The sequence below is a fragment of the Lissotriton vulgaris genome, chromosome 1_1 (assembly GCF_964263255.1).
Source record: "Lissotriton vulgaris chromosome 1_1, aLisVul1.2, whole genome shotgun sequence".
Lineage (NCBI taxonomy): Eukaryota > Metazoa > Chordata > Amphibia > Caudata > Salamandridae > Lissotriton > Lissotriton vulgaris.
In genome coordinates, this window is record NC_141685.1 from 1,413,003,066 (window position 1) to 1,413,025,166 (window position 22,101).

Below are 22,101 nucleotides of genomic sequence, written 5' to 3' on the forward strand. Positions count from 1 at the left end.
TAAGAGCTAGTTGGCCAGTCTTAGGGTCTTTAACAAGAGTTTTTTGGTGAGGATCTGGTGTAAAAAGTTATTCTGTATAGGGCAGATCCTTTGGCATCCTAGTTTTCGGTTCCGGAGGTTTTTTTGGCACTGAGTCTGTAGATGGTCTAGAGTCTTTTGGTGTAGAAGTGTGACCTTTTGAAATGTCCTTTACCGGAACATGTTTTTTCGGTTCCGGGTATTTCTTTGGCTCCGAAGCGTGTGAGTCGGGGCCTTTGGGTGGGTTTTTACTCAGCTCCGACTGAGGTTTCGGCATGGATGAGCCGCTGCCACTCTTCGGCGCCAAGTGCTTAGGTGTTGGAGCAACGGTCAGCATGGTTGAGGAAGATGGCTTCTTCTTTGGTGTCAGTATCAGATCGGCACCGGGAATAGGCTGGCTTGAGCTCGAGCAGCCTGAAGGCTTAGTAGGATTCTTTGCCGGGCCTGAAGGCGGGGCGTGGGAAGCAGTCTCTCGGTGTGCACCCGGGCCCGAAGGTGAGGGTGTGACCAAAGCCTTTTTTGAGGGTGTTGAGGAAGGGTTGGGGTCGACGGTCTTACTTACGACCCACTGAGCTGGAGTGATGTCCTCGACTTCTGAGTCTTCTGCATCAGAAGAGCTGGAGCTTTCTTCTGCATGCTGGTGTTCTGGCACGTCGATGCCCTCTCCAAAGATGTCGTCTGGGATCGAAACGGACGAGCGAGCCATAGTTCTTCGAGCTCGTCGGTCCCGAATCGTCTTCTTGGAATGGAAAGAGGCACAAGCGGAACAGTCTTTAGCCTCGTGCTCCGGTGAGAGGCAAAGGTTGCACACCTCATGTAGATCGGTGTGGGGAAACTTGGACCCACATTGAGGACACTTTTCGAATGGCGTCCTTTCCATGAGCCAGAAGATGAGGCCTAAGTAGGCCCGAAGGCCATCGTCGACAACCGGAATCGAAGACTTCAAAGTTGTTGAAGAATCAATACCGTTGAACTGGGTGAGGATTGCGCGTCGAAAGAAATTCGGTTCCAAACAGGAGCGCAGGAAACACATCTGAGCCCGATGGCAGGAAAAAACAATCTGAGGATGGAGCCGATGCCCATGCGCAATGTGGTGCAACGGAGGAGTCACCTATCTTGTGACTTCCAAAGAGCTTTTCAGGACAACAACAAACTGCAGTCATCCGGGCCCAACACTAGGTGACTATCTATGCACAGTGTGTATTCTGCAGCTCATATGCCTCGAACACCATTTTTTAGTTTATTTTGATTTGTGACTGTTATATAGCGCTATCTAGACCCGGAGGTATCAGAGCACTTAACCAGGGGAACGCTGCATTAGGAGGTACATCAAACTGATTATAAAGCGCTGGCTAGACCCGTAGGTATCAGAGCGCTATAACAGAGAAACATTGCGTTACAAATTGCATCATTTGCAATATCGTAATAATGTACAGTAAACAAACAACGAGGTTGAGAGGATTTATAGGAAAGGAGGGGAAGAAGGAGCCATAGCAGGGAGACGAAGAAGAACTGTGTCCAATGTCAGGCTGGGTAGGTGACGGTCGAGGGGGAAACCAGGGCCAATCACCTCATTAGTTGTCTAGCAACTCCATTAGACATCAGCCATGTTGCTCAGGTCTCAACATTCGGCAAAAACAGTTTAGAATAGATGTATAGGCTACGAGAATAGAAGTAAAAGAAGGAAGGGGGGAGGGCATAGAAACACATCAGAGAGGGAGTTGAGATACAACAGGGAGACAAGGTGAACTATGCCCAATGTCCGGCTGGGTAGGTGATGGTCAAGGGGATGAACGGGGGCCAATCTCCTCTACAGCTATCTAACAGCATCACTGCGCAAGAGCTAATAAGCAGTGACAAAGCTAGCATCACTGACGTCTGCTGCCTTTTGGCTTATTCAAAGCATGTTTTCTTATTTTGTCGTGGTTTTTATTAAACTTTGTTAGGGAAGCTGCCTGGTCTTCTACAATCTTAAAAATCTTTTAATGGCATAGAGCAAAAGGAAAATGCTACTTACCAGTATGCATCTGTTCTTGGCATGTAGAGCGTCAGAGTCGTACACTATGCATTAGATCGCCACCTGGTGTTGGGCTCGGATGATTGCAGTTTGTTGTCTTCTTGGAGAAGTCTTTGTAGTCACGATATAGGTGACTCCTCCCTTGGACAATACTGCGCATGGGCATCGACTCCATCCTTTGATTGTTTTTCGCCATGATGGGAAATGGAGTTAGTATAAATGAAGAGAAAAAAAGGATGTCCATGCGTGTGCATCTAAGTAAGATGAGAACTGGAATGGATACAAGTCCGTGAGGCGGGAGGGCGTGTACGACTCTGCAGCTCTACATGCCAAGAACAGATGCATACTGGTAAGTAGCATTTTCCGGTTGAGGCATATGAGCTGCAGATCGTACACTATGCATCGATTGTGCAGCAGTGTCTTCCCTAGCGGTGGTCGCTTGTATCCATTGCAGTAGTCTGAAATAGTGTTCTAAGGACAGCTTGGCCTACTGCAGGTTGCTGCTTGGCTTGCACATCAACACAATGGTGTTTAGTGAAGGTGTGTGGTGTAGACCATGTTGCTGCCTTGCATATGTCCTCTAATGGTATATTTCCTAAGAAAGCCATAGAGGCTCCTAGTTTGCGAGTGGAGTGTGCTCTAGGAGGAACTGTTAGTGTACGTTTAGCTTTTTGACAGCATATTCGTATACACTTTACAATCCACCTGGCAATCCCACCTTTAGAGATAGGGTTGCCTTTGTGTGGAGGAGAGAAAAATACAAACAATTGTTTTGTCTTTCTAAAGGATTTAGTTCTATCTATGTAGTATAGCAGAGCTCTTAACATCTAATGTGTGTAATGCCCTTTCTGCTACAGAGTATGGGTTTTGGAAAAACACAGGTAACTCTAAAGATTGGTTTAGGTGAAAAGGTCTGATAACCTTTGGAAGAAATTTTGGATTAGACCTAAGAACCACTTTATTAGGATGTATTTGAAAAAATGGTTCTTGTATAGTGAACACTTGTATTTCACCTACTCTTCTGAGAGAGGTGATGGCAACAAGGAAAGCAGTTTTCCATGTTAGAAATTGCAGTTCACATGTATGTAGAGGCTCAAAAGGGGGTCCCATGAGTCTCGTAAGGACAAGATTCAGGTTCCATACTGGAGAAGGTGGCAACCTGGGAGGGATACTTTTTTTAATTCTTCCATAAATGCTTTGATTGCAGGTACTCTAAAAAGAGACAGGTGTTGCCTGTTTTGTAAATAGGCTGCAATTGCTGCAAGATGTAGGCCAGTGCTTTCCAAACTGTGCGTCGCGACACAGTAGCATGTCGCCTCGCATTTGTGGGTGTGTCGCGTGACAATGATGTCACCGGGCGTCTCCGGGCAGATTAGGGCGAATGCTCTCTTGGGCCGAACGTATTCAGTGACGCAGGAGGAAGTAGAAGTGTAAGGCGAGCATGCGGCCGTGTTCATTTTGCGACGCAGTGACGATGAATTGGAACTGCCTCTGCACCCCATCCCAGGCGCTCTGTAAGGGAAATTGTCGAAATTGTAAAACTCTGTGGGCACCCCTCTCTACTTTTCTCCTCTTTCGCTGCTCCTGCTCGCTGTCTCCCATCATCTCTTTTTATTTGTTCTTTCATTCTGCTTATGCCCATGCTGCGCTCTGTAAGGGAAATTGTGGCAATTGAAAAACTATGTTGGCATTCCTCTCTACTTTTCTCCTCCTTCGCTGCTCCAGCTCGCTGTCTTCCATTGTCTTCTCCCCTCTTCACTTCTGTTGTGTAAACATCTGACCAAGTTCATGAAGTGATTGCCGCTGGCCTGAAGCAGCCATTACAGAGGGCCATTTGGGCAGCGTGTGGTTCAGGAAGGCCCCGAACACCGGCCCTCAGCGGGGGAGGGGGGGGGGGGTGCAATATTCAGTGTGTAAAGCGGGGCATACGGCCATCAAAGGCAGCCCCCTCTGTGTGCGGCTTTCTCTGAATCTGTTATATGAGCTTGGAAGAAACACTCATGAATGTAAGTGTGTGCCTAGCACTCTGTGAAAGAAGTTGACTCTGACGTGAATCATATCTTGTCCCGGGACTGCTCAGGTAGCTTATGGAAATCGTATGGGCTACAAACCAAAAGTCCCAGACTTTGTAAGGCCCTGTTCCGGCACAGAGCGGCACACAGTGGTGCATGGTATTTACTTTCAAGCACAAAAGGTATTTTGCGCTGGAAACTGACTAAATTCTCAGCGCAAAAAGCACTTTGTGCTGCTTTGTAGCACCTTATTTCAAGAGATAGTGCTATGTGGGCAGATCTGCACAGACACCCATAGATGTTGATGCAAACCCTGATCCATTAAGGTAGCCAGATTGGGTGTTGCATCAAAAAAAAACACATTTGGAGAAGCAGGAGAAATGTTTTAATGTCTCAAAAAACAGGAAAATTGCATGTGTGTTGAAGTGTGCAACGCACATCAGTGTTTGTTCCTCCAATGTTTTCTATCGACATACAATTTTTTCTTGAATTTTATGCTTCTAGTACAAATGAAATGCATTACAGTGCAGTGACCTCTGCGAGGCTGTGTATCACACGAGGCAGCCTTTGAGAGGACAGAGCTGAGGTCGACAGCAGCAATGCGCCACTCTTACATAAACATCTGCTTACAAATATTCCAATGTGACCCCACATCTCGTCTGACTGGAGTTAGCTTAGAAATCAATGACACCCTATAATATGTTAGATCAGTGAACAGCACATGGGCGGCGGAACCCAAGAAGCCCAAGGCTGTCTTGGAAACTGAAATCAAGATAGCAGGATGCAGGGAGGTCGGCCCTCGCCTTCTAGTTACCCACTCCCTGCTTTAGGCATGGGAGGGGATGTGAAGCGCGCTATATAAATAACATTAGACTCGTTTCAGCGTTTATTGTAAAATGCCCCCGAGCCCCCAAGGGTATTTAGCTGCTAATTGGCCCAATGTCATGTGTGGCATCTTACAGGCAAATCTGGCTTAGTTACCAAGAGCACTTTGAACGCTGGTATTTTCAAGCCCTTGCCACTGCAATGCATTTACTTTGAGACTTTTGTAAAGTGCTGCAGATCATAGCTTTGCAGCCTCAGAGCGCCTATAGAATGATAGAAAGTAGAAATTCTAGAATGTAAAGTCCCATGTTAAAAAACCTCAACCCATATTTATGATGGTTTTGCATCGCACTTGCGTCACACAAAGTAGCACAAGGGCAACACAATACCTAAATGACATTTACCAAACACAAGCCAACTTAAATGGGTGGCCTGTGTGGCTTTGGAACTGTGGAGTAACCCAAGGCAGCGCAGTTCACTGCGTTGCGTTACCCTGCCCCAAGGAGGCATTCCATGGGTGTTCCTGCGCATCCACCCATGGATTGTGACGCATTTCCAGATTTACCTTTAGTGGTAGACCTGGGAATTTGTCAAAATGCTTCTTTTTTCTCATAATTCCTGATCCATAATTTCAGATTCAAATAGTTTTGGATGCAAAATGTCTGATTTTCTACATCTTTCGATCCTTTAATTTCGGGGACATGAATATAATATGTTTAGATGTAGAGTACGATACAGGGATAATCAACTGAAATATAATAGGTACTGAGAATGCCCTAATTAGCAGGATAAGGTCCACACCCCCTGTCACATTAGTAGAGTATGTTCATTAAGTCATACACATGTGAGAAACTATTAGATATCATACTCTCCAGGGGCGTAACTAAATTTGAGGAGGCCCTACTGCACAGTACATGGAGGGGCCCCCTTCCAAACTCCACCAGAAGATATCAGGCCACAGTACTGTGCACTGCAGAGGGCTGCGGAGGCCTTTGTTATGGCATTGAAGCTCTCGGGATCAATATGAACACCCCTGAGGTGTTTCACATATGCCGCAGCAGCAAAGCCTGCATGTACATATAGAACTGCAGGTGTTGTTCAAAGCATAAAGAACTACAGGCACATCAGGGAATTCATTACATGTGCAACCCATACATGGCTTACATTTTGGAGTGCCCACGCCTACATGCCAAAAGACCCAAATCAGGCGGAAGACAACCGATTTTTTTTTTAAGCCAAAAATGGCTTTATTTTAGCTGTCTTCCGTCTGAAATGACATTTTCTTATAATTTGTTGCAACTACACCTCCGAGAATAGCGCCACATAGCTGCCAGGGTTTCAGGTTGTTGTCTATAATTTTAGTGATAACGCTGTCAGGGGATTTACTCAATGTGACAGGATATCGCAAGGACGGGCTTCTGGTGGTGTCAGTTTTGCCAGTCACTGTCTTTGTTAGAACAGATTCACAATTGCTTTATTAACCTTCCCGCTTTCTCAAATGTGCTTGGAAATGCACCATTTGCCCACTATTTTAAAAAAAAATTCTCAGGGGGAGAAAGTCCCTCTTCGGTGGTTTGGTCTCGCTTGCTACGCCCGCTCGCGTTACTGTGTCCCTCCAAAAACGGTTGCCAAAAAGGTGTGCCACCAACAGGAAAAGTTTGGAAAGCTGTGATATAGGCGTATGGAAGAGTATGCCAAATTAGACCTTTGTAGATGTAAAAGGTAACAAATGATATTTTGGATGGAAGCATCCAGTGGATCAATGTGATTATTTATGCAATATATTGCAAATCTATTCCATTTGGTGGCATAACACGCTATAGTACTGGGTTTCCTAGCCTCTTTAATGAGATTCATACAGTCTGGTGGTAGGTTAAGATAACCAAACTCTAAGACTTCAGATCGCCAAATTCAGTTGGTTTGGGTCTGGGTGACTGATTTCTCCATGGTTCTGTGCTAACAGCGAGGGTGTGAGCTGTAACTTTTGATGTGGAACCAGAGAGAGATCTAGTAGTGTGGTGAACCACGGTTGGGGTGCCTATGTGGGAGCTACTAGTATGAGCTTGTGAGACTGTTGTTTGAGCTTGCGCACTACTAGTGGAATGAGGGGGAGAGGCGGAAAAGCGTACGCAAATCTGCCTGACCAGTTCATCCATATTGCATTGCCCTTGGACCGTGGGTGTGGGAACCTGGCGGTGAAGGTTGGGCATTTTGCATTTTCGGGGGTGGCAAACAGGTTTATGTGTGGATGCCCCCACCATTGGAAGAATGGCTGATGGCTGAAGAACTTGTGGATGCAGTTCCCATTCGTGAATCTGTTGTGACTGCCGACTTAACAGATCCGCCATCTGATTGTGAACTTCTGGAAGGTGTTCCGCTAACATATATATGTTTTGAGGAATGGCCCATCTACAAATGTTCTGTGCGAGCTGGGACAGTTGCAGAGATTGTGTCCCCCCCCCTGTTTTTGTATATAGTACATTGCTGTCATATTGTCCGTCCGGATTAAGACCGCTTGTTCTGTACTTGAAGTTGTAAAGATTTGAGTGCCAAGAATATCGCTAGCAGCTCTAGATGGTTGATATGGAACAGTTTTTGTTGGTTGCTCCATTGACCTTGAGTAGTATGGTGTAAGAGATGGGCTTCCCATCCTGTGAGGGATGAGTCTGTTGTGAGCACTGTTTGTGAAACAGGCTCAAGGAACGGCCATCCTCTTGTCAAGTGTTTGGTGTTCCATCATTGCACCATTGCAGAGCGATGCGTACGGCTGTACGGCTGTCTACCAACACCATGTCTGTGAGCTGACCTTGAGCCTGATTCCACTGTTGTGCCAGACATTCTTGTAATGGACGCATTTGCAGTCTTGCATGTGGTACTATGAAGATGCAGGATGCCATCATGTCTATTAATCTCATGAACACTCTTGCTTGGAAAGACTGTTGGTGTTGAAAAGTGGAGACTAGTTGAATAGCATCTTTTTGTAGAAATGCTAGAACTTCTTGTTGAAGCAGAGTCAGGTGATCTGTAGACATAGGACGCTGCCTGGGTGGTATGTTTGGGGCGGTTGCTGTAAGTTCTAGGCAGTAGCCATGTTGGATAATCTGTCTCACCCACCTGTCTGTTGTGATGGAGTTCCAGACAGGCAGGAACTGTGTTAATCTACCCCCACAGGAGTGGAATTCTGTTGGGGGAGCAGAGGAAAGTCACTGTTTAGTTGTGGAAGAGGAGGGATTGTTGTTGTTACCACGACCCCTTCCCTTGTTATTATTGCCTCTGTATCCTCCTCTAAAATACCCTTGGTCAGAGGATGTTTCTATTTGCGTCTTGAAAGATGTTGTTATATCTGCTCCAGTTTGTTTGGAGCCTCCTCTATAAAAGAAGCGACAAAAAGAACCTCTAGTCTGTATGGACTGTAGAGCTCCCATAGACTTTGCAGTGTCTGTGTCTTTTTTCATTTTCTCCAGTGTAGTGTCTACTTCTGGGCCAAATAATTGATTTTGATTAAAAGGCTGATTTATAATTGTGGTTTGCACCTCTTGCTTGAACCCTGAAATGCGCAACCACGCATGTCTATTGAGTATCACACTAGTATTTACGGCTCTAGCTGCTGTGTCTACGACATCTAGTGCACATTTTATTGAGGAATTTGAAATTAATTTGCCTTCTTGTATGAGCTCGGTTGCCTGATCTTTATATTGATCTGGGAGGTGTTGTAGTAGTGTCTCTAATTAGTCGTAATGAGCTCTGTCATAACGTGAGAGAAGGGCTTGTGTATTTGCTATGCGCCACATATTTGTAGCTTGTGCAGCTATTCTTTTACCTGACGCATCAATATCTTTGGATTCTTTGTCAGATGGGGGCGTTTCACCAAAAGTCTGCGAATTCGCCCTTTTTCTTGCATTGGACACTACTAAAGAGTCTAGTGGAGGATGTCCTTTAATATAGGTTGGATCAGAGGGTGCAGGCTTATATTTCTTTTCTATTCTTGGATTTAATACCCTAGTGCGTACAGGATCTTTGAATATCTCTGGAGCATGCTTAATGACTCCTTAAATCATGGGAAGAATTTGAGTAGATCTGTGTGATGGCTCAAATTTATCTAACAGAAAATCTTCCTCAATGTCATCAGAATGCATTGTGACTTTGTGGTAGAGGGCAGCTCTGTTTAAGAGGCGATTAAAACCAATGATGTCTTCTGGAGGAGAAGGTTTTGACAGGTATAACTGTGGATCAGGGACATCAGGCAAATTGTGTGGTGGAAAAATATAGATATCCTCATATATAGGATATGTATTTGGGTCTGCATGTGGATCCTCTCCACCACCTAAGTCATACTCCTCATCAGTTTGTGGTGAATGTGATGATGCAGGAGAAGGGACAGGAGAGATTTGAGGTGATATGTAAGGAGGGACAGGAGAGGAAGAAGATACAGGAGATGGAGGGTGCATAGGAGAAGTTGCACAGTCCTTTTTGGCAGGAACCACAGGTGAAGGTGGTGTTTCTGCTGGTCTCTTTTCATGAGGTATAGCACCTACATGTCCAGTCTTTGGGTTTATGTAGATCTTCCTACGTTTAGGATCTGGTTTAAACAGTTCTTCTCCCTCTACAACCTTCTTCGCTGTCGATTGTTTCGGTTCCGACAGAGGTTGTTTTGGGCGTTTTGCCTTGGGAGGTGTTACAGCGTCCTGTGACAAAGTTCTCGGTGCCGAAGGTGTTGTGTTCGGCTTGGCAGGCGTGTCCGAGGACTTAGGAACCTCGGAATCAGGCTTTGTGGGTTTTGGCACTGAAGCAGGAGTTTTCGGAGTGGAAGCTGGCCTCGTCGGCTTTGTGGCATCAGACGCTGGCTTTCCCTCTCTAGTTTTGGAAGTCGACGGCTTCGGAGCCGGAGCTTCTTTCAGTGCCTGTACCTCTTTAGGCTTAGGTGTCGATGAATCTTTCGCTTACGGTGCCGAAGGGTCTTTTGGCCTCGGTGTCGAAGGATCGCTTCGGTGCGGATGGAGTTGGTGGAATTGGCACGTGTGGTTTGCTCGGTGACTAAGCACCTGAAGGTGTAGTTGTTTTCCTCGGAGCCGAGCTCGAAGGCTGGGCTTTAGGAGGAAGTACTTGGTCTTGACTGGGCCCCTTGGGCGGAGTGCTGACCTTTGCCTTTGGCTTGGGCAGTGTATGTGGTGCAGGGGCAGGAGTAGTCATGGGTTGACGTGATGGAATCGAGTCATCTGAGTCTTCTGCTTCTGATATGATCTGGAGATCAGGTGAATCCTCTTCTGGAACGAGCAGAACCTCGTCATCGAAGATATTCTCCGGTGCTGGGGCTGATCTCCTCATCTTGTGTCGACGGGCGCTCCGATCCCGGATGGTCTTTTTCGATTGGAAGGATGCACAAGCTGTGCAGGGCGACTCGTAGTTCTAGGAAGTTTTTGCGCTTTGAAGTTGCTGAAAAAGTTTTTCTAGCCGGAGCGGAGAAACTTTCATCCGAACCCAGCGGCGGGAAAAAACAATCTAAGGATGGAGTCGATGCCCATGCGCAGTATTGTCCAAGGGAGGAGTCCCCTATATCGTGACTACAAAGACTTCTCCAAGAAGACAACAACCTGCAATAATCTGAACCTAACACCAGGTAGCGATCTAATGCATAGTGTACGATCTGCAGCTCATAAGCCTCGAACATATATTTGGCTCACAAAAAGCACACTATCATTTTAGTTCCTGGCACTTAACAAAATTACTTTTCATGTGAATATTCTCCTCATGAAAAAGCAGGATGCTGTTAACCACGGTGAAGTTAGCCATGTCCTCAAGTAGAAGGTAATGTTAAACAACAACAAACTGATGGATGAAGAGGACTGGCTGCAAGCCCCCATAAGTATTAACATTTTAGTAAAATCAGAAGGTCTAGAGTAAGAGCAGACCTAGAAATAAGCATTTTATAAAAGTATAAACAAATAAATTGGCTTTTAAACTAGACTTTCAGGTTAAATGCAATATTCTGAATTAGAGTTGAAGCATTTTTCATGAACTTCCTCATTTTGATAATTGATCAAGTGTATAAGAATGCTTTATTTCCACTACAGTAAATAGTATATTGATACCGATAAAAAAACGTAAATACCTCTTATTTTAATTTCTCTCATTTTCACCAATTGGCATTTCTGAATTTAAGGGAAATATAGATGTGACAAATGGGATTCTATAGATTGTTTCCATTTAAATGTTTTCTATTGCAGAACTGAGTCCAGCTTAGTTACAAGACTCTGTGATTAAGGCAACATTTTCAGGATATTCAGATAGGATGAAATTGCAAACAATGGGTCTGCAAAGTCAGTCGCTATCCCGAAAATGTAACATGGATCCAGCCTTGTCAATGTATATGAAAAACTCCTGCTAAAGCATAAACGAGACCAGACCAGCTCTGAATTGATGCAGAATTGCTTCAAGCATGTTTAAGAGTGAGAAAATCCAGTAATTTTTGATAGTCTGATTAGTGCACAGCATGTAAAGTTAGAATATATACACACTACAAAATAGAACTTGTCATGGTGGGGAAGTGTGCAAGCATACGACATCAACTCGAACAGTGCCAGAGTGCCACATGGTCAAGGACACTTCAGTGTGGGCGAGCAACTTTGTTTGCACAGCTGGCACAAGAAACTGTAAAATACCTTGGCATCACTTCTACCACTTCTCTCTAGTTGAAAACTTTATACAGTGGAAACAATAAACAACTTCAATGTATACCATTAACCCCTTCCCTGCTGCCGTCGGCCGTCGCGAGCACTACCTCCCTGGTGCTGCGAACGTCCAACGGCCGACGCGGCACGCCCATTTCGCGGAACCGCCGCACTGCTGCGAAATCGCCCCCGTGGCTAAGGGGTTAAAAATGTTTACTATGTTTGGTCTGCATTACTTTATTGGCAAATTTTCCTTGCCAAACTTACGTCAACCTACCTTTGAGTAGCTGAAGTTTACCACTGGCATTGGCCAGCAAGGATTTTGCCTCATTTTGTAAAGTTTCTGCTTTCCTCCTGCTCTCCTCAGATTCTTTTGTGTTTTTCGATATTAAGTCTTCCACTGATTTGTATTTATCATTCAGTTCACTGTCCAAGACCTGAAGTTTCAAGCAAAAACAAAATAGTGTGGTGAGCTGCTGCGCAGTCATGAGCACTTAAGAAAATCAAGCAGAAAATGCTTATTATGTGGGTGAACCAATTAAAAATCATTTGAATTGCTGTCTGGGAAGAGAAATGGACCCCCATGTAAAACAAAACCATCCAACTGATGTGGTCAAACACCTTTAGTGCCCAATAATAAAATAAATGTGACTCACCTGTATTTACTCCGCTAATAAGGAGAGTGGGGGGGAAGAGGGTGGTGTTGGACAGGAAAATGTTACTTATCTGTAGCAATAGTTTTGCAGCTTGAATCTTTTCTGGATTCACATGCTGTGAATTATCCCACTATCTCTAGTGGTTGAGTCTGAAACTGTCCTTATGTTTTTTGTTCATTTGCCATCGACCAGAGGTGGGGCAGTGCTATTTGTCTAGGACGTTGAACACAGTCCTAAAATGCCTTAAAATATAGTTGCCAAATTCAAATTTTGTTTTCCCTTCTGTGGTCAAGCATGTTTAATTGAATGGGGAGGTGTGGGGCACACATTAATTAAGAAAAGCTTCAGGCTGAAAACGTATAGTTACTTACCTGTCGGTGTAGTTTTGCAGCTTGAAGAAAATTCTGGATTCACTATGCTGTAAATTATTCCGTCATCTAGTGGTTGGATCTGGAATTGTAGTATTCCTTTTCTTTTTTTTTTCTTGGCCTGGTGGGCGTCGACATACCACCATTTGGTGTCCTGTGGCGTCGATGTGCTTCCTCCAGAAGCTCCCACCTTTGGTCGCCATCTTCAGATTAATTTGTCCTTTTTTTTGTTCATTTCTAGTTTCACTTTGTTTATTCTTCCTGTGCCATCTTCTTGGCGGAGGTGGGTGGGTTCGCTAGTGAATCCAGAAAAGTCTTCAAGCTGCAAAACGACAGACAGGTGAGAAACAATACGTTTTGCAGCGTGAATCTTTTCTGGATTTACTATGCTGTGCATAGACTTTGTAGCGGTTTGCTAGTCTTGAGGTGGCTGGGTGGAAGATCAACTCTGGTTTGGGAATATGTGTTCTAAGACCTTCTGTCCTAATTGTGCTTCTTTGTTCATCTGAATGTCCACACAGTAATGCTTTGTGAACGTGTGCACTGAAGACCACGTTGCTCCCTGGCAAATGTCTTGAATTGGGGTGTTTGCTAGGAAAGCCACTGTTGCTTCTTTCTTCCTTGTTGAGTGAGCATGCGGTGCTCCTTGCAAGGTTTGACCTGACTCTTTGTGGCACAACTGTATGGCTTGTGCGATCCATCTTACAATGGTATTCTTTGTGACTGGTCGTCTCCGAAAACAGTTTGCAAATGAAACAAAGAATTGCTTTGTTTTCCTGCATTCCTTTGTTCTCTCAATATAGTACATGACAGCCCTTCTGGGTCCAGGGTGTGTAATGCTCTTTCTGCTTGTGTGCGTGGGTTTTGGAAAAAACTTGGTATTTTGAATTGTTTGGTTAATTTGGAACTTAGAAACCATCTTTGGCATAAAATGTGGATCCGTCCTCATGACGATTCTGTCATTATGTATTTGGAAGTAGGGCTCTTGTAGTGTTAGAGCCTGCAATTCACTTACTTTACGTAGTGATGTTATTGCCACTAAAAACGCAGTCTTAAGCATGTTGCCTTGTGTATTGGCTCAAATGATGCAGTCATTTGAGCAAATACCACGTTCCATGTGGGTGGTGGCACCCTCTTTGGAGGTGCTACCCTTTTTGCTCCTGCCAGGAATCTCTTGACCACTTGTGATGTGAAGAAACTCTTTCCCGTTTCTCCCCTAGTGTAAGCTACGATTGCTGCCAAGTGTACCCTTATAAATGCGTAGCTTAGTTTCTCCAGTAGCAAATATGTTAAATATTTTAGTACTGTTGAATCCCTTGTGATCTTTTTTAAAAGTTTTCCTCTATGGCACCAAAGTGAGAAGTGTTTCCATTTTGCTATGTAACACTTTTTTGTTGTAGGTCTTCTTGCCTCTCTGAGTACTGCCATTGTGCTCTCTGGTAGTTTGAGGTGAGAAAATTCTAAGTCCTCAGGAGTCATGCCTCCAGGCTTAGGCTTTCTGGTTTTGTGTGTAGGCCTTTTAAGTTTTGCAGAGTTAGGAGGTCCTTCTTGTTGTGGAGCTTGTGCCTTGTGACATTTCCATAATCAATGAGAACCAGGTTTGCCTGGCCCACTGTGGTGCTATGAGGATTAGTTTCATGTGGCTGATCTGGCACCTGTTGAATACCCTGTGCAGCAGTGGTATCGGGGGGGGGGGGGGTGGGGGGGGGGGGAATGTCCCGGACCAGTCTATCCATAGTGCATTCCATAGGGACTGTGCGCATGGTTGTCTGGATGTGAAGTGTTAGCATTTTGGGGTGTTGCAAATAGGTAGATTTATGGAGTCCCACATCTTTAGAAGATTTTCTGAATTTCTGATTGATTCATCTCCCATTCATGGGATACTGATGTTTGTCTGCTCAGTCTGTCTGCTTCTACATTGTACTTCCTTGGACGATGGATCTATGTTCCTTGAGATAGCCCATCTCCATAGCTCCTGAGCTAGGGTTGACAGTGTTAATGATTGTGTTCCCCCTCATTTGTTGATGTAAAACATTGTAGTTGAATTGTCTGTTTGAATCAACACCTGCTTTCCGTAAAGCTCCTTCTGAAAGGCTTTTAAGGCTAGGAACATTGTCTTTAATTCTAGAAAGTTGATTTGTTTTATCGCATCCTGCTGGGTCCATACACCCCCCACCCTGAGGTTGTTCATGCGGGCTCCCCACCACAGTTGGGAAGAGTCTGTCGTAATGGTCACTATTGGAGTTGGTTGTGTGAAAGGACTCGCCTGTGTTATGTTCTTCGTGTTCCACCATGTCATCTCCCGAAGAACGGTTTGTGCGACAACCAGTAGATCCTCCCAACTCTCTGTTGCCTGTGACCATTGTTGAATCCATTCCTGGAATCGTCTTATGTGCAGTTGAATGTTTGGGACTAGATGAATGCATGAATCCATCATCCCTAGTAGCTTCCCTACTGTTAGAGCTTGCCCCTTGCGGTAAAGATGTGTCTCTTTCAGAATTGCTATTGCCCTCTTTGTGCTTGGGAACACCTTCCCTAATGATGAATCGATTTCTGCCCCTAAGAATATCTTCACTTGCTCTGGTGTTATTGATGTCTTTTCCCAATGTATTGAGAAACCGAGCTTGAACAGAGTCTCTATGACCCTCTCTATGTGCTGTTTGCAAAGGTTGTATGTGCTTGGCCTTACTAACCAGTCATCTAGGTATGGATAAACATGTATTCCCTGCCTTCTTAGGTGGGCTTCTACTGCTGCTATACATTTTGTGAACACTCTTGGTGCGGACTTGAGTCCGAACGCTAGCACTGTGAATTGGTAGTGCGTTTTGTTGATTACGAATCGCAGTAGGTTCTTTTGTCTGTTGTTCATGAGGATGTGTAAGTAAGTGTCCTTTAGATCTTTAGTTGCCATATAGTCCTCTACCTGTATCTGAGGTATTCCTTCTTGTAAGGATGTCATCTTGATTTTTTGAGTTTTTATTAACTTGTTTAGGAACCTTAAGTTTAGTATAGGTCTTAAGGTTCCGTCCACCTTTGTATGAGGAAGTACGTTGAGTACACCCCCTTGTTCCTTTCCTTGTAAGGCACCCTTCTCTATAGCACCCTTATGTAGAAGTTCTTGTGCCTCTTCGAGCAAATGAGACCGTTCTCTTTTTGAATGAACCTTGGTCTTTGGTTTCTTGCATGGCGGTTGTCTTGCCAGTTCTATGCAATATCCCTATCGAATTATGTTTAATATTCATTTGTCGGATGTAATTTTCTTCCACTCCTGGAAGAAGTTTCCTATTCTGCCTCCTACAGGTGTTGCATGTTGGAGGTATTCCTTGTTGTGTGGGACCTGATGTTTTTATATGTGTATTAGTTGTTGCGCCCTCCGAGATCCTTTTTAGTGTTCGCCAACGATGTAGTGCAGTCACTTGGAGGTGGGCTGCTGTCCCCCTCTCTGCTGTTAGCCTCTTCGTCGAGTGCGCTGAGGATTGCCTTCCCTGTTGGTACTGCCAACCTTGTGGTTAACCCTGTTGCTGGCCCTGGTTCCCTCCTTGGTAACCTTGTTGAAAGGTCTGGTGTGAGGCTACTGGCTGGTGGTTATCTCAGCCTGTTGGTCTCCGTGATTGGGCCCCCCACGCATACCTCTGAATTGTAGTGCCCCATGGACCTTGAAGTTTAATTTTCTTTCTTCAGCTGAGTTAGCTTGTCATCCACAGCTGTTCCGAACAGTTGTTCTCCATTGAACGGGGTGTTCAAGATGTTATTTTGAACTTTTGGTTTGAACCCTGAGAGTCGTAGCCAGGCGTGTCTTCTCTCCGTCACTCCGATCATCATCTGCCTGCTTGCTGTCTCTGCAGCATCTAGGGCTGATTTCAAACACGTATTTGCCATGTTCTTCCCCCTCTTCCACCAAGTGGCTTGCCCTTCTCTGAACTGGTATGTCAGATTATTGAGCAGTTCGCCTACCTCCTCCCAGTATTAGTATGCATGCCTATTGATTAGGGCATTAGAGTTGGCCAGGAGCCACTGAATTACAGCACTTTGTTCCATTTTTCTTCCTGTGAGGTCCATTCTTTTGCTCTGCTTGTCTGGTGGTGGCCCCACGTTAGTGGGTACATTAGCCCTCTTTCTGGTTGTGTAAGCTATTATAGAGTCAGCAGGCACTGAACCCATGATGTACATCGGGTCCTTGGAGGAGTGCTTGTATTTCTTCTCACCCCTTGGTGTTACTGCCTTGCATGTGGCAGATTCCTTGAAGGCTTCCTTTCTAATGGTCCAGCACACTTGGGAGCATGGGCAAGAATTGGCTTCTTATTTGTGTGGGCAGCAAGGTTTCTAGGAGAAAGTAGGTCTGTGGCTTTTCCTCCTCTAGCAGTACTCCTTAGGTGTCAGCAGCCTTCTTTGTTACTTGATTGTACATCCAGATTTTGTCGGGGTGAGGGCCTCGAAGGGTATGTATCTACAACTTATTCTGGTGAGTCAGCATCGAGATCTTGCCACTGCATGTCTTGTGTCTCCAAGGTCGCTGAACAGTGATAGGTTTGGTCCTCATCTTCTCCCTCGGCTTCAAAGTAGTATTCGTCTTCCTCCTCATCAGCCGGTTCTGGGGTTGTAGGAACCTGTAGTTCCTAGAGGTCTCTTTCGGGAGGTGTCGAGGTTTTAGGCAGGATCTTGAATTGTTTCATTGTCTCAGCGAAATCTTTCTTGTGCTTCAAGATACTTGCCATTTCGGCTTCAAGCCTCTTCTTCTTCTTCTAGAGCTCCGATGCTTGTGCTTCGGCGACGAGATTTTCAAGCTTTCTCTTGGCGCTTGTTAACACTGAAGTCAAAGCTTGCTTCACCCTCTCTTTCTTCGACGTCGAGGAGTCTTTCTCGTGACTGCTCTTCGACGACTCCGTCTTATCAAGGGTTTTCGCCGTCCTGTTTGTCCTTGCACGAGCCTGCGGTCGCGACATTTTCGACACCGGGGCTGTTTTTGAGGACTTTGAGAGACTCCTTTGGGGCTCGGTGGACTGTCTCGGGGTCGCTGTTTCTCTTACCTCCTTCGGTGGTCTTTTTTCGGCGACGGCAGCTTGGACGTGTGCATCCTTGTCACCCTGAGGCCCTTTGGCGACGCTGTCCTCTTCCTCGCTGGAGAGGCCCAGGTCTTGAAACGATGGTGGTGGTCCTTGACTCTGCATGTTGTAATTCGCTCTCCTTTGCCTTTCCCTTACCCTCAAGGTCTTCGGGGTGAACGCCAAGCACACGTTGCAGTCTTCGGAGCGGTGGTCAAGCAGCAGGCAAAGGTTACAGACTGTATGCTGGTCCTTCTGTGTGTACTTGTGGTTGCAATAGTTGCAGAACTTAAATGGTGTCTTGTTCTTTTCCTCTTCTCTGCATTCTGGTTCGCCGGCTAGAAGGCTGGTGTGTCGATACGTTGTTTTCCTGTTAAATTTTTGTGGATTCTCCTCTCCAAAGTTCTGGAGCTCCTTCCGTCTTGATCCAGACCAAACAGCGGAAAAAACTGAATCTGATGATGGCAACCAAAGGTGGGAGCTTCCGGAGGAAGCACATCGATGTCACAGAAGACACCAAATGGTGGTATGTCGATGCCCACCAGGCAACGAAAAAAACCAATACTACAATTTCGGACCCAACCACTAGATGGCAGAAAATTGCACAGCATAGTGAATCCAGAAAAGATTCACGCTGCAAAACAGAATGGTTACTTACTTTTATGAGTAGTTTTGCAGCTTGAAGAGTTTTCTGGATCCACATGTTGTGCGTTATTAGCTATCTAGTGGTTGGGTCTGGAATGGTCTTTGTTGTTTTCTTTTTCATGGGGGTCGTCCCATGTATGACAATAGATGGTACCCCGGATATTCCTTGGACCCTGTGCATAGTTGCCATCTTTAGATTCTGTTTTCTGTCTTTTTGGTATTCTTCCTCCTTTCTTTTGTCTTTGTTGTTCTAACCTGGTTACATAATGTCCCATTTCTGGGGAGGTTGGTGGGTGACATGTGAATCCAGAAAACTCTTCAAGCTGCAAAACTACTCCTACTGGTTTGTAACCATTTAATATTTCAGCTTGAATCCTTTTCTGGATTCACATGCTGTGTATCTATACTACTATTATAAAGAGAGAACTTGCACCTTTCGGCCAGGTAAACTCGGGAACCACAGCGCCAATCTACAAACCCGATACATCTATGAAAATGTCAGGGTGTGTAGATGGACATAGGCTATATAAATACAAAATAAAAAAGTAAATTAAAAAAATTACGTTTGTAAACAAAGTAGTCCCCTGAAAGTAGCGCCGGCCGGGACCTAGCGCTAGCGCTGGCCGCGACGCGACGTGCGTGATGACGACAAGGAGGAGGGCGGTGCAGTGACGAGCGGCTGTGCAGTGAGGAGCGGCGGCACAGGTAAGGAAAGGGAAAGTGAGACTGTGATGCAGGGGGAGGAAAGAAGGAGGCAGCAGTAAATGAAAATGTCGGGGTGGGAGGGGGGCGCGAGTGAGTCTGGGCGGGAGGGGGGCACGAGTGAGTCTGGGCGGGAGGGGGGCACGAGTGAGTCTGGGCGGGAGGTGGGCACGAGTGAGTCTGGGCGGGAGAGGGGCACGAGTGAGTCTGGGCGGGAGAGGGGCGCACGAGTGAGTCTGGGCGGGAGAGGGGCGCACGAGTGAGTCTGGGCGGGAGAGGGGCGCAAGTGAGTCTGGGCGGGAGGGGGGCGCAAGTGAGTGTGGGCGGGAGGGGGGCGCAAGTGAGTCTGGGCGGGAGGGGGGCGCAAGTGAGTCTGGGCGGGAGGGGGGCACGAGTGAGTCGGGGCGGGAGGGAGTCGTGCGGGAGGGGGTCGGGCGAGAGCGGTGTACTGCCCCAGCCCCTTTCTGCCCCAGGCAACGCTGGGGCGGGCTGCTAGTTAGATTATGTAGTGGTATCCCCTTCCTTAGGTTGGTTGGTATGCAATGAGGAAGAGTTTGCAAACAGGTGCTGAAGTATTTTTTGTTCCGCCTGTGCTTCCTTGTTCATTTCAATATCCACAGAGTAATGTTTTGCAAGTGTGTGTGAAGATGCCCATGTTGCTATTCCATCTTGATCTTCATCATTTGTCACTTGGACATCGCTAGTAGATCTGAGTACCAGGTCTGTCTGGCCCATTGCGGGGCTATGAGGCTGAAGTTTGTTTCTGGCTGTCTGGCTTTCTCCAGCACCTTGGATATTAGGGGAATCATTGGAAAAGTGTAACAATTCTCCCTGACCAACTAAGTTTCAGGACATTCCCTTCTGACTAGTGGTGTTCCAACCTGGATGCAAAGTGTTGGCATTTTGTGTTTTATGCTGTTGTGAATAGATCGACTAATGGACTTCTCCAGTGTCTCCTATTTCAGTTCCCATTTGTGGGAGTTGCTTCCTTATCTGCTTAGTCTTCTCCGCTTTTGTAGCTCTTCGGTGAGTCCTCTCTTTTTAGGTCATTAGAATCGGATTCTCTGATGCCAGGGGCTCCCCAGAATACTGAATTTAGGGGTGTTCGAGGGAGTGCCAGGTAGCACCCAATGGGCTACTTACCTTTAGGGTGACTAAACCCTCATATGGCCACTTCCGTTGGGATGCGAGCATAACCCTGATGCTGGTTGGTTAATTTTCTCTAAGACAAGATGGAGAAATCTAAAGAGTGGTCCACATCACCTGCCCCACCCTAGGGGTGGTGATGGCTAAATGTGGGTACATTTCCTAATCCAACCAGTTTTGCCTCTTGTCCTCCTATCAAAAAAAGGAACAGTACAGGAGGGCTGGCGTCCTCTCCTGTGAGAGAAACTAGTGTTGCATACCAAAGGCTTTGCAGCGCCCTTGCCTTGGCAGGCTCATCTGCAGTGCATCTCGTGGGAGGGGGAGAAAGACAACCCCTGCCAGAGCTGGCCTGGTTTCTGGTCTCCTGAGAGTAAAGGTTCTCACCCTTGGGGGTTAGGAATTCATCTCTGTTGTCAGGCAGGCTAAAACCAGTCAGTAAGTCCACCAGCAGTTGGTAAGATTTCAGGGGCCACCTCTAAAGTGCCCTCTGGGTGCGTGTATTGATAAATCCAAAAGTGGAATCAGTGTAGGGTCATCAACACAAGATGTTTGATACGATATCAAACATCCCTATTTTGAGTGAAACCATCATGTAACTGGGGAACTCGTTTTCACCAGTGCTCAGCACATGTTTAAACATGGCTTCCCTGTTCACTTACACTGGCAGTAATCGAACAGCCCAGTAAAGGGGCATGAATGCTCATGTATTTAAGCCCTCACATGTAGTATAGTGCACCATGCCTTAGGGCTGTATGGCCCACTGTAGGCTAGATATACTGCATTAAGTGTCTTCAGGCATGACACATAGCTGTGTGCCATGTCGACTCTTCAGTTTTTTCTGCTCCAAGACATGCAGCCTGAAATGGTAGTTTGCATGATCTTGGTGAGGGGTCCCTAGGGTGGCACAATTTGTGCAATTTGTGCTGCAGCCCTACTGAACCCTCTTCAGTCCAAATGCTCCAGGTACCAGGGGTAGCATTTTACTTGGGACTCACAGGGGTTGTTAAAGTTGTGCCATTTGTGGTACAGTTTTAGGGAAAGAACACTGGCACTGGAAATCTGGTTAGCAGGGACCCTGCACACCCCTTTAAGTTGCATCTAAAACAAGCAAAAATGTGTGTGTGGGGGGTACTACAACCAGTACCCAGTTCCCTACAGTAGTTCTCTGAATTTGTAGTGTACTTTCTCTAGTGCAAACCATAGATACCTCTTGTGTGCTTGATTAATGGGAATGTGCAGGTAGGCATCATTGGGATCTAATGTAGCCATACAGTCATCAATTTGTAGGAGTGGGATTACTCCAGAAGTGCTGATCTCCTGAAATGTTGCATGCAGATGAATTTGTTTATGATCCAGAGGTTCAAAATTTGTCTTTGGGTATGGGATTATTTTGGGAACAGGAAGTAAGGGGATTAGTTCCCCTTCTTTTGTTCCCTTACAGGTACGCTTTCTATCGCCTTCTTTTGTAAGAGTTCTTTGACCCCTATCCTAAGTAGAATAATCTCGTTCCCTTGATATCCTTTTGATTTTGAGGGAATTGGTAGTTGTTTTTTGAGCAGTTCTATGCAATATCTGTAACCTATCACGTTCAAAATCCAACTGTCTGTGGTGATTTCTTCCCACTCCTGTGGGTAATCCCCTATCCTGCCTCCCACTGGTGTTTTGTGGGGCCCTGTTTCGTCAAGTCACTTACTTGTGGCTCCTCCCCCTCAGGGAGTATGCCCTCTTCTTCCTCTTGCACAAAATGGTTGCTTCATTGGGTGCTGCCAATGTTGACACGTGGGCTGCTGCATGGCCTGATTTGAGCTGGCTTGTTCTATTGCTGTTGATGCCCCAATGGGAATTGTGCTCTGCCTGTGGGCCTTTGGGTTTTGCTTCCACCCCTTTAAGATGAGCCTCTGTATTTCAGGGCTCTCATTGCCTTTGCTGTTTTGTTGTCCTTTTTAGGTCCAGCATAGCGGCAGAGCACATGCGCTAATCTATGTAATCTAATATGGCATGC

General features: G+C 45.9%; 1 protein-coding gene across 1 annotated transcript in view; it reads right to left on the reverse strand.

The window, feature by feature from the left end:
- The window catches only part of LOC147750619 (laminin subunit beta-1-like), a 308,945-nt gene that overhangs the window by 20,320 nt on the left and 266,524 nt on the right, over nucleotides 1-22,101 (reverse strand). The window contains exon 32 of the mRNA XM_086967210.1: nucleotides 11,818-11,977. Within this exon, the coding sequence (XP_086823336.1) occupies nucleotides 11,818-11,977 (160 nt within the window). The remainder of the gene's footprint in view (nucleotides 1-11,817; nucleotides 11,978-22,101) is intronic.